Source organism: Hirundo rustica, chromosome 23 (assembly GCF_015227805.2).
Source record: "Hirundo rustica isolate bHirRus1 chromosome 23, bHirRus1.pri.v3, whole genome shotgun sequence".
Classification (NCBI taxonomy): domain Eukaryota; kingdom Metazoa; phylum Chordata; class Aves; order Passeriformes; family Hirundinidae; genus Hirundo; species Hirundo rustica.
Genome location: NC_053472.1, coordinates 651266 through 664473, shown reverse-complemented (window position 1 = coordinate 664473; position 13208 = coordinate 651266). Strand labels below are relative to the sequence as shown.

General features: G+C 49.0%; 1 protein-coding gene across 1 annotated transcript in view; it reads left to right on the top strand.

Moving 5' to 3' along the window:
- The window catches only part of KCNJ5 (potassium inwardly rectifying channel subfamily J member 5), a 35239-nt gene extending 23759 nt beyond the window's left edge, over positions 1 to 11480 (top strand). The window contains exon 3 of the mRNA XM_040085217.2: positions 11390 to 11480. Coding sequence (XP_039941151.1) covers positions 11390 to 11427 — 38 coding nt within the window. The 3' untranslated portion in view covers positions 11428 to 11480. The remainder of the gene's footprint in view (positions 1 to 11389) is intronic.
- Positions 11481 to 13208: the final 1728 nt, after the last annotated feature.

Here is a 13208-nt window from a genome sequence, read left to right as displayed (position 1 = left end):
GTGCTCCTGCAACCATCCATGAGAACCACACATGGCACAGCACAAACATCCTCGGCAGGGCAGAGCAGGGCAGGAGCTGGATTCCAGGGTGTGCTCCTGCCCTGCAACCATCCATGAGAACCCTGGATGGCACAGCACAAACATCCTCGGCAGGGCAGAGCAGGGCAGGAGCTGGATTCCAGGGTGTGCTCCTGCCCTGCAACCATCCAGGAGAACCCTGGAGCAGCCAAAAGCTGCATTTCCTGTGCTTTATTTCCGTCCCTGTGCAGGCAGGCTGGGGAACACCTCTCTAAGAGGAGAACTGAGGGGGCAATGGAGCAGGAAGGGGCAGCACAGCAGAGGCTTTGTGCTCAGCTGGGTTTTGTGGGAGGCTTTGGGAATACACTGGCAGGGAGCCCTGCACACCTCGTGGTTTTATTTTATCAGTTGCTTTCTGAGACCCAGCTGTTCTGTCCTTGGGCAGTGCCACTGGTGCTCCTGGAGGGCCAAGCTGGTCTCTGGGCCTTGGGTGCTTCTTTCTCCTGTATGAATTCTCATGTTTATGCATATTAAGAGTTTTCATTTTGACTGGAGTTAATTTCTTAGACCGATCTGAAGATAAAGTGGAAAAACCCAGCCCTCGCCTTGGCAGATGGTTCTGGGCAGGGGTTAATCAATATCCCTCTTAGAAATGTACCTTTATTTTTCATTTTAATTATCCTGGCTTTAATTTTCACTCATTGCGAGACTCATCACTCATTTTAGGCTTAAATTTACCGCCTCATTGTTTTCTCTCTCTTGTTACTATGACTATATTTCCATCAGAAAGGGTGGATCACGGACCTGAGAGAAGAGGGAACGTTATTTATGCTCAAGTAATTAATACCCAGTGATGAGCTCTGCTTGCTGCCAGCCATATCTCCTGCAATAGATGAGGGGCTGCTTGCCAGGATGTGTTAAGCAGCAGTGTGGTGGATGACGGAGAAGATGCTTAATTAAGGTACAGGGAAACCAGGCAAGATTTCAGCAAAGTGGTTCCATTCAAAGGTCAGGGAAGCTGTGCTGAGCTCCTGAGGGTCTGTTTGGAGTCACACTGCTCAGGGCTTCATTTCCAGAGGTGTTTGGTCTCTTTGGTGGCTGTAAGGAGCAGCAGAATCCAGATGCTGGCATTTTATTCCATGAGGAAGTCGGGGCTGAATTCTTATTTCATTTTGGGTGATCATTCTCTCTCAGGGAAATGGGGAAAGGTTCCAGGGAAGCCCAGTGGGTTCCTCAGCTTTGCCAACAACTATCAGACCACAACTTGGTTCTTAAGTCCTGCTTTAGGGAACGGAGAGGAAAATCACACTTTGAGACAGTCGTGCGTTAGAAAATGCACAGTGGGGTGCCCAAGCTGAACAGCTGGCACGGATGGATAATTTCTGCTCAAAAGTAAAACCTAATTCTGCAGCTTTGCTGAAGGAAGTTTGTTATTCTCCTTACAGGACTGAGCTGTCCTGCTTAGCAGCACAGGCAGCACAAACACGTAACTGCTTTCCCAAGAAGGTGAAATCTAAAGTTCCACTAAAATCTGTGCCTCACGTGTTGGGGTGAATGCAATTCTAGAGCTGCTCCAGCTTAGCGAGAGATGAAGGTGTGGGCAAATACAGACTCTGGTTCAGTAGGGTGATGTGAAAGAATGAATGAAAAAGAAAGCCAGCCTGGTTTCATTAACTCCAGTGAAACCAGGAGTAACTCCTCAAAATCAGAGCTGTATTTCGGTTGGGTTAGTGATATCACACCTAGGACATGAAGCAGTTGTAAAGCTCTGCTTTAACTCACAAGTATTTGCATCACAGTACATCTCTGAGCAGGACAGAGGAGGAAATCAGGGTCCTCTCTGTACCTGGGAATAGAAACAAGCTGATGATGCAGCACCGTGGGATTTGCTGCTTTCAGAGTGCCTCTCAAATCCCAGAAGGACAGGATGACCTCCTGATGCAAAGAGGGGCAGGTGTAGCACTGCACAGCAAAGAGCTGAGCCTTTCATTTAACAAATCCTGTAAATAACAGCGGGTGAGGAGGAGGGGAGGCCTTGAGCCATCAAACAAGGCTCGTTTGCCCCAGGGGTGACAAGAGCTCCGTGGCTGCTCTGTTCCAAGCAGCGAAGAGGGGGCATCGAGGGGGTTCCAGCTCAGGAAACTCCATCCTCACCCAGTTTGTGTCAGATTTAAACGAGTCTCGTTTCCTACCAAATAGGGCAAGTTATTTAAGGAAGGGTGATTCAAAATTGAAACAACTCTATCCTTTCAAGCTTCATCTTGTAATTGAAATATTCATAAAGCCCTTCATTCAGCATAAGACCACTGCAGGAATATTTTGAGGATTTCATGCCTTTTGCAGCTACAATGTGCAAATTCAGCAAGACTAGCCTGCATTTTAGGAGTGCAAATGCATCATATTTTTGATCCATCTTTCATTATATTTTCCTTTATGGGATTTCATCAGATTGAAAGAAATTGAGTTTTTATTGTGTGTACAAACAGCTGCTATGGGTTAGGCTGAGAACCACTGAATTCACTGTCCTGGTTTATGAATGTTTTGGGGATGGATGTCAAAAAATACCAATCTTAAAATATGTTCTCTCTTAATTTTACTCAGGTCCTCATATCCTGTGCAATTCAGAGACGAAAACTAAATGCAGATAAAGCCCAAGGTTAATAAAAAACATATTTCTGTCCCAAAGAGGGGCAAATGCTTCCACAACTCCACTTTTGTCACCCCAATACTCAGAAGTGCCACATGCCCTGGTGTGCAGCTCGCTGAGCAGGGACACAACAGTTCCCACCGCCCAAAAGTGCAAGAAATGCACTGCAGGAACTAAGAGCACCTGAGGAGAATCAGGCCGACAGCTCCAACCCTCCTCATTGCTGCAGATTTATCACTGGATGAGGAGAAAAACTCACAGTATCAGGAAAATTAATGATGGTGAAAGCTGCTGGGTGCCCACCCCTGTGTGCGTTCCGGGCTGTTCCATTGCGTGTCCGTCCTTTTCGTGCCAAACAAATGAGCCAAACAAACCACGCTGAGTCCGTGCCCCATCTGCCTCCCGTTCAGAGCAGGGCTCAGCTGCTTCCCTGCTCCCAGAATAGACGGAAGGGAGGCAGTGCCAGGTGCAGGCAGAGACAGCCTTGGCCTGCTGGACCCTTGCAGGGAGCCCAGGAGGGGTTTGTCCTTCCCTGGCAGAGCCTCTCCGCGCTGCCAAAGCAGATAAAGGGCAGAAAGAGCACTTGGAAACAGGGAGGGAGCAGGGCCGGGACCTCGATCTCGTGGGGCTGCTGGGACAGGGCTTCCAAGAGCGGAGAGGAGGCGTTCTTCCACGCTGAATTTCAGCATGTCAGGTTTTATTGGATCAGGGCTGTTCACTGCCCTGCACTTCGCTCACCCTGTTGCTCTCGCCATCTGCTGCCGGGAGAGCTCAGCTCCCGGGGTTATGTCTGCAGAGCCTGAGCTGGGCAGCTCCTCCTGCATTACACATCTGAAATTCAGCACCTGTGCAGCTCCTCCTGCATTACACATCTGAAATTCAGCACCTGTGCAGCTCCCCCTGCATTACACATCCGAAATTCAGCCCCTGTGCAGCTCCTCCTGCATTACACATCCGAAATTCAGCACCTGTGCAGCTCCTCCTGCATTACACATCTGAAATTCAGCACCTGTGATGCTCCCCCTGCATTACACATCCGAAATTCAGCACCTGTGCAGCTCCTCCTGCATTACACATCTGAAATTCAGCACCTGTGCTGCTCCCCCTGCATTACACATCCGAAATTCAGCACCTGTGCAGCTCCTCCTGCATTACACATCTGAAATTCAGCACCTGTGCAGCTCCCCCTGCATTACACATCCGAAATTCAGCACCTGTGCAGCTCCTCCTGCATTACACATCTGAAATTCAGCACCTGTGCAGCTCCCCCTGCATTACACATCCGAAATTCAGCACCTGTGCAGCTCCTCCTGCATTACACATCCGAAATTCAGCACCTGTGCAGCTCCCCCTGCATTACACATCCGAAATTCAGCACCTGTGCAGCTCCCCCTGCATTACACATCCGAAATTCAGCACCTCTGCAGCTCCCCCTGCATTACACATCCGAAATTCAGCACCTCTGCAGCTCCTCCTGCATTACACATCTGAAATTCAGCACCTGTGCAGCTCCTCCTGCATTACACATCCGAAATTCATCACCTGTGCAGCTCCCCCTGCATTACACATCTGAAATTCAGCCCCTCTGCAGCTCCTCCTGCATTACACATCTGAAATTCAGCACCTGTGCAGCTCCTCCTGCATTACACATCCGAAATTCATCACCTGTGCAGCTCCCCCTGCATTACACATCTGAAATTCAGCCCCTCTGCAGCTCCTCCTGCATTACACATCCGAAATTCATCACCTGTGCAGCTCCCCCTGCATTACACATCCAAAATTCAGCACCTCTGCAGCTCCCCCTGCATTACACATACGAAATTCAGCCCCTGTGCAGCTCCTCCTGCATTACACATCCGAAATTCAGCATGTGTGCAGCTCCTCCTGCATTACACATCCGAAATTCAGCGCCTGTGCAGCTCCCCCTGCATTACACATCCGAAATTCAGCACCTCTGCAGCTCCCCCTGCATTACACATCCGAAATTCAGCATATGTGCAGCTCCTCCTGCACTACACATCCAAAATTCAGCCCCTCTGCAGCTTCTCCTGCATTACACATCCAAAATTCATCCCCTGAGCCCAGTGAGGATCTGGTTCCTGGCCGGTGTCCCTGAGCAGCCAGCCCAGCACAGAGCTGCCCCTTGCTCCACACAGTGGGGAAGGCACCAGGACTGGGGGCTGACCCCAAGCCCTGGATTTGTCCCTGGCTCCCACTGACCCTGCACTATTCAGCACTCACACATGTGGCTTTGTGGGATCTCTTTAGGCTCCAGCTCAAAAAGACCCACGAGCATGTCCCGAATTTTAACTGGGTTAAATTTTAGAGCTGGGGCTTTACGGCTGCAATTTAATTGAGGCTGGATCTGTTCCTTAATCCAGGTTTGTACAACAGCGGAGTGGGGCACTGGCACAGGACATCCTTGAGTGCAGGGTGGGACATCTCTCTCTGACTGTGCTTCATCAGCACGGGCATGGATGCTGGGGATAAGAACCAGGAAAAACTCTGTCCATATAGAGGAGACTGAATTGGAGAGGCAGTGGGGGAGGAAAGCCCTGGGAACTCAGACCATGTAACTATGCAAACCTGGGACATTTCCCAGCTGCAAAACCTGCAGGCCTTCAGGATTTTCCATTCAGAAGGTGGGGGTTCTACAAACTAAATCCCCAGTGGGATTTGGGACATACCTGCACGAGGTAGCCCGGCAGAGGTGGGTAAAATATCCATTAATTTCCTGAGTTTCTGTATTCCCTGACGAGCTCCCTGCCTCCCCAGACCTCACATGCCTCAGGCTTTATTTATAGGCTCCCCTGACCTTTTCATTACTCAGAGTCTCTCATGGATCCTGTCCTCTGTATGTTACCACATCACTTTTTCTTGTCCCGTCTGACATTTAATTTTTATTAACTGTGGTGTCAGGTAAAGCTCGTTTTCTTTGTTTTCCACACTGTGTTCTTCTCCTTCTCTCCAGGCCATAGAAAGTAATTCCAGAATCACTTGGGAGAATTTTTTCCTTGACATTCTGAGATTTTCCAGCAGGACATGGAAGATTAAACCTGGGTTTAAGGTTAATAATGTCTCCCTGAGCTCAAGGGAGCTGTAAAGTGGGTACATGGACATGAGCCTCACTGCTGACCTGCAAGGATCTAAGTGTGGGTCAGCCTCTTGTACACACCAGAAGGTGAGCACTGATCACTGCAAAGCCCCCTGCACCTCCCAGTTCTTGAGTGGCTGGCTCCATTCCAGTTTGTGCAGAAAGCAGGAGTCTGTGGTGGGATTTGGGTGTGATGGAGACGTTCTAGTTTTCCAGCCATGCTTAACATGTTTGCCACATCCTTTGCTGAGGAATTTCTTGTTGCTACTCGTTTAACTGAATACTCACATTAACTCTAACAGTTTGGGCAGAAAACATCCAAACCAGGAATATTTGTGAAAAACAGATAAAAAAAAAAATACTTCCATTAGCTGCCCTTCATTTGAGAAGTTCCTACCAATTAGCAGCAGTCTTCGTTCACTCTTGGATGATGTGTTGTCTCCTGAACTTTACTGGCTAATTAAAAAATCCTTCCCTCAAAAAGACGAAATCCTCCCCATCTTTTTGGTGAGTCATGGTGTGTGTTTCAGTGAGAAGTGCCCCACGCTGAATTTACAGCCTGCATGAATTTGTATACAAACATGTTTGTACAAACATTTATTGGAATGGATCCATAGCTCGGTTCTGACACTAATGGACAGCAGAGAAGCATGAGCTAATGCCAAATCTCACTAAATTAAATCCTTTAGTTCTGTTCAGTAGAGCAGCTAAACTCCCAAACGCCGAGAGGGAGAATCTCAAGTGCAGGCACTGGGGTGAGTGGCTCTAAAGCAGAGCTCTCCAGGGGCTGCATTCCAGCCCAGGGACCCTCAGGGGAACAGAGGGGGCTCGTGCCAGGGGCAGGAGCAGTGGTGGCCAAGCCCCACAGCCATGGAGAAACCCTAAGGAGACCCAACACACACTGTAATAAATACGATGGACCAAATTCAGTAAATCAAAATCTAGAATTTTATTTTGAGACAAAATAACAGTCTCCGATAGCCACAATTAAAAGGACAGTGTCGAACCCCGGGGTTTCGGCGCCGGGTGAACACGGTAACACACTCTGTCAGTCTGTCACTCCCCAAGTTCACATTTTGGTCTGGGGCTGCTGATTTTTATACACTGGTTCACTGAGAGAAAATCTGGACCCTAAGGCTCCCTCTTCCAAGGCAGCTTCATTAGATATTCATGTTTAGGTTCTGGTGAGGTGAATGGATTTGCCCGGAGAACAATGTCATGATTGCTGCGTCCGGGGACGGTGTAGAGATGTTAATGTCGGGCGGGGACGGATAAGATATCGATCTGATGTAATCATTCGGTCCTCCGGGTTCTCCATCTCCCTTTTCCGTCCTTTTGTGTTCTCCTCTAACGATTCCCAGCAGAAGTTTTCTCGTGTCCCTTTTCGTGTAATTCCTGGCATAGCTTCCTTGTGTCCCTCCGTGTAATCTTCAACAGAGAATTCCCTGTGTCCCCCCTGTGCTGTTTTAGTCACAGTTAACCCGTTGTATACTCGATTAGAAATAAAACTTGCTCCTTATGGTTATCATTACATTTACAGAGAACGAATCACATATTAGAACATTTAACACGAATTAACTTTAGGACATATATCACACACACTGCTAGGGGTGGGACAGGCTGTGGGTCCTCGTGCCTGGACTTTGGTAAAGCCTCTACCACCACTTCCCAGAGCACTGTCCTGGGAAAGCCTCTGCCCGTGGCTTGGCCGGGTGTGCTCCGGTAAAACCCGACTGAGGCTGGGCCCAGCAGATGGCGGGGAACGGGTTAAACCCAGCCGGCAGCTGCTCGGTGGTGGTGCTGGCCAAGGCGCAGCCCTGACACCAGGCCTGCTCAGTGTCTGTCTGGAGGACGTGGGGAGGGGATGGAGGGCACCCCCAGTCAGCGCGGGGGACCCCGAGCTGTGGCTGTGGCTGTGGCTGTGGCTGTGGCTGTGCTGCAGGGTGGGCGCTCTGCAGCGGGGTCAGCGCGGGCTGGACCCACGGGATCCGAGGCTGAGGCCAACAGGGTCACCAAGGCCGAGCGCCGGGGTCACAAACACCTCCTGGAGCTCCGGGCTGGGGCAGAGGGGCTGGAAAGCTGGAAAAGGCCCTGGGGGTGCTGCCCCAGCAGCTGGACACCAGCCCAGGTGGGCAAGAGGCCAAGGTGCTGCGGCCACAAGCCCAGAGCAGGGATTGTCCCCCCGTGCTGGCCCTGCTGGGGCTCCTCCAGCGCTGTGTCCAGCCCTGGGCCCCTCAGGACAAGGAGGACATGGAGGGGCTGGAGTGTGTCCAGGGCAGGGAACGGAGCTGGGAAGGGTCTGGAGCCCCAGGAGGGGCTGAAGGAGCTGGAAAGGGGCTGAGCCTGGAGAAAAGGAGGCTCAGGGGGAACCTTGTGGCTCTGCACAACTCCCTGACAGGAGGGGACAGCCGGGGGGTCGGGATCTGCTCCCAGGGAACAGGGACAGGAGGAGAGGGAACAAGCCGTGGGAAATTTAGATGGTATTGAGAACAATTTCTTCACTGAAAGGATTGTCCAGCCCTTCTACAGCTGCCCAAGGCAGGGGTGGAGGGAGGAGTTCCCATTCTGTGGCACCTGGGGTGCATTTAGTGGTGGCCTTGGCAGTGCTGGGCTGTTGCTGCCAGATGGCTGCTGTTGGACTTGATGGTCTTAGAGGGTTTTTCCAGTTCTGTGGCTCTAAACACAAAGTTTTCTATGTGAATATTGTTACAGTCTATATTCCAAAATGATGGAATATTTCACATTGCTTTTCGATTAAAAGAAACCAGATCTCTGAATTTCTCACGGGACTCTGGTATTATTTACTGAGCAATAGTATTGTGCTACTGTGTGTACAGGGGAATATCAGATGTCTGGAGGAGTTAATGAATATTCAAGAAGTTCTGCTTTGCAATGAGCGTCAGCTGAGACCTATGTTCATTCATATACATTTAAGTAAAGCTTCGATTTGCTTGTTTTTCATAATTCTTCTTTTGAAGGGAGGAAAACAATCAGGCTGTGCTTTTATAGAGTGAATTTAAAATTAAAATTAGACATTTAGGTGTCATTTCAGTTGTAAAGTAGCCCTTAGTCTGATGGTTGGAACAGGGTTTCCAATTATGTTTAATTTGTATGCACAGGGCCTGGCTAGACAATGTATTAAGGATTCTTACTTGTTCATAATATTCCTATCGTGTGCAGGGCTTTTCAACACTCTCACTAAATTAGTTCTTGGAAGCCCTTGTTCACTATATTAACGTAATCTATCCCACACATAGTAAAACAAACTGTTTGGCCTTTCAAATGAGAGGACCCCAATCTTAATAAATATTGAATTATAAAACCCCTGCGTGGGGAATACAAGCTAATTCCTTTCTCTTCGTACCAGCTGTGAGCTGCTCCATGTGATGTATGGCACAAACTCGGCAGGAAAGAGGAGCAAATTGAAAACACCACCCCTGTGGGTTCCCTTATTAGACTGGAAGTGACTGTGAAATTTGCAGGACACAGCTCATTAAAACAAGGCTGGCAATCTGTGACCTCTTGAGTGGGAAGAGGAGATCCATGCTGGAAAACAGGCTGTTGTTTGATTGGGGGGAACTCAGCTAGGGAGGAGGGAAATGTGTGTGGCTGCTTGTTAACCCCCTCCTCACCAGAGCTCCTCACGAGGTGCTCCTTCAGGAGGTTGGGGGAGCAATAGCTCAGGCCCAGTTAGAAATGAAGGGATGGATTCCTGGAGAGCTGCTGGTGTTGCCCAACCCAGCTCCAGGCTCCCAGGGGTGTTTGTGCTGCTTGGGCACTGAATGGTGCAATGGAAATATCAGTTCCTAGGTGTTTCATCAGCTGGGGAACACAGCACAGGACCAAGGGCTACAGAGCTGCTCTTTCATTTCTGAGATATTTAATTGGAATTAATTTAGTGATAATTGCAGTGGGGCCCCTGACCCAGGCAAGTGTATCAAGAGGAGCAGATTTTCACAGAATCCCAGGATGGATCAGGCTGGAAGGGACCTGGAGGGTCACCAGGTCCCAGTTCCCTGCTCCTGCAGGGCCATCCCACAGTACAGGGCACAGGATTGTGTCCCAATGGTCCTGGAATATCTCCATTGAGGAGACTCCAGCCCCTCCCTGGGCAGTCTGTTCAGGACTGGGCACTGCCCAGGGCAGAAATTCTGCCTCCTGTGCAGGGCAGTTCCTGGGCTCAGTCCCTGCCCATTCCTCTGGTGCCACTGCTGGACCTGGAGCAGAGCCTGGGCCGTGCTGTGCCCCTCCCTGCACACCCAGGGACACCCAAGGACACCCAGGGGCACCCAGGGACACCCAGGGCTCAGGGCTCCTCTCAGCTGGGGCTCCTCTCCAGGCTGAGCAGCCCAAGCTCCCTCAGCCTTTCCTGGGCACCGAGATGCTCCAGACCCTTCCTCAGCTCTGCAGCCTCCACTGGCCCCACTCCAGGAGGAGCCCAGAGCTGAACACAGCACCCAGAGGTGCCCCCGGGGCTGGGCAGAGGGGCAGGATCACTCCCTGAGCTGCTGGCAGTGCTCCCCCCAGTGCTTCCCTGGATATGCCACTGGCCTCCTTGGGCCCCAGGACAAAGTGCTGGCTCATGGACAACTCCATTCCATCCTGGGCTGTCCCATGAAATGATCTCTTGGAGTGCCTGGTGTTGAATTCCATCCTTCTGGCAGCTCAGAGCAGCGTGCTCTGTGTTTGGAAAGCCTCAGCTGCAGAGGAGCTGCTCTGGCTCTGTAAATCAGCTCCCTGCACTGTCAGAAGCCAGACCAGACCCAGACTGCACAGTCAATCTCACTTGGCCTCAGGCACAAGTCCTTAAAATTCCTCTGGGTGAGTGTGCATTACCCAGGGTGCTCCCAGACCCAGCCTAGTTCGGTTTGGTGCTGAATATTCAGCTGTCAGTTGTTTGCACTGAAGAAAAGAACAGGATAATTTACCCCAAACTTACTCCAGGTTCTAATAAATCCCATTTTCATGCCACCGGAACTCAGGGAAAAAACAAGGCAAGAATATTAACATTTTCTGCTTGAAAAAGCAGCTCTCGTAGTAGTTAAGTTCAATACCTTAAGTGATCATCTAATTCTAGTCTTGTCATTTTCTGTAAGTGAATAAACCTGTCAAAGATTAAATAATGCTGCGTCAGCTTTTAACATGATTGATCCAAATAAAGACCATGAAAAATGTAGCCTGGTTGGAAACATTCAATGAAATAATACATTTGGGGAGGGCTCCCCCCATCCCTGCTGATGTGGAAGAGCTGGATTGTGGGAAGAGAAAAGCTGGGATGACAACACTTAAACTGATGTTGCTCTGCATGAGGGACAGGAGAGGCTGAGTACAAAATGAGCTCAATAATTGTGAGTGAGATCCATGCTCTGATGGCTTGGGGAAAGCAGGTTCCCTCGAGGCTGATCCAGCTGGATTCCCAAAATGATCACTCAGCCACAGATTAAGATTTTGGCCCTGCTCACCATGACAGAAGAAAGAACCAAACACCCTTAGTCATAACACGTGGGGGATTAGTAACTTTCCCTTGGACTTGGAACTTCCCTTTAGGAAGAGTGGGAGGTGGGGGTACGAAAAATTAAAGGCATACAAATTCCTCATGCCTTTTGTGCCAATATTGCTCTTTTTTTTAGGGAGACTGAGGGATGGAGGAACATCTGACTTGAAGTGACAAGGAGGAAAAAGCTTTATGATGTTGAAGTTCATGCTCTTGTGATAGTTATCCATCACCTCCCTGTGAGTATCCTGTCATCTCTGAACCATTTCATTTGTTTTCCAGTTAAAAATAAGTTCTAAATTCTTCCTGCTGTAATTCTGACATAGAAAAGCTGCATTTTCCTCATTCAAATCAGTTCAGGGATTCACTCCTTACACAGTCTGCGGATGGTTATGAAGCTGGAATACAGGCTTTGTAAATGAATGTAAAACACAGGCCGGGCTCCAAAGTGGTTTATTTTCATATTGGTGATTTTAGAAAGTGAACTTAAAAGTTCTGTAGTTTTCCTTGTGTGCTGGAAGGCTGGAGAGAGGATTTTTGGAATATTTGATCTGCACAAAGTGCAGATGAGAAAATTGCTGGATAGGTGAGCAGAAGGAAAGAGAGAAAGAAAACAAAGAGAGAAAGAAAACAAAGAGAGAAAGAAAACAAAGGAAAGAAGAAAGCCAGGAGAGCACAGGTTTATTTTTAGAAAGTTTATTCTTAGAGTGGGAACTCATAGCCAGGCTGCATTCAGCAGGGCATCTGCACACAATGTTCTGACCTGGAGGTGCTCAGATACTCTTCCAGAGCCCCACACAACCCCAGCATCTTTGGGTCATCCCAAGAGAAGTGGCTGATTGCTTTTACACCTATGCTATTAATAACTGAGGTGGAGGGCAAAACTGATAGATTTTAAATGCTGGGATCGTTCCTTAAAGTCAAATTATATTGGGCTTATGCATTTGTTCCCATCCCAATTAAATTTGTGCTTCTCTCTCCTTAAATAGCACACGTTCCAAAGATTAAGTAGAAAGTTACTGGAAGAACTCTGAACTGGTAACAAGGAATTCATATTTCTTACCTAATTGTCACTGAGATGGATGCTTTGGGAATATTTCCAAGACTACACTCGGTTTAGTAGCCACACTTGGAGCACATTTTGCTGAAGCCTTAGAAAGTGGTGAAGGACAGGTGTGAGAAACAACGCTCATTTGTAGAATTTCAAAGGTTTATAAAACCATAACAAAATACAACAAAGGACTGAATAAGGAGAAAGAGCAGCGCTGAGAGCATGGAACTAAACCGCCACGTGCTCAACCACACAATGGCTGCTCCGCCTTTTATAGCTCTGGTGTTGCATCAGGTAACCCTGGCCCCTCCCCAATCTGCCCATCCACTCCTCTTCACCATGCATTGCTGGAGATCGCTTCCTTGCAATGAGATTGGGGGTCAGGGGTTGCCACAGTGACCTGCCGTCCCTCCTCCCAGTGCCCCACGCCAGGGCACAGGCGCAGCGCTCCCGCCACCTGTCCTGACTGCCAAGGCCGTCCCTGGCACCCATGGAGTGGGGAAAGGCGGGTATGGAGAGAGCAGAGGATGTCCAAACAACAAACCACAGTAACATAGCTGTACGTCAATAAAACTTCTCTTAAGATACACATTCATCCCTTAATTGCGAGAGTCAACCATCGCGTTACCCATCTACAACACCCCCCCCCCCTTTTTCTTTTCTATAAGTCATTTGGCTTGAGCAATTAATTCTAATTTTCAGTTTTGATGATCTACTCCTACTGCTCCAGAGTCAAATTTTAATTTTGGATGAGTCATAATAGCATCTGTTGATGTGGGTGAGGACAGTGGGAACAGGAAGAAAACCTCAGGTTTTCCTTAAGCAAAATGGTTGGTGGAGTTGGTGACACAAACTTGTTGGAGCAGACAAAAGGGCATCACAGAAGTCCGGTATGGCTTTTTAT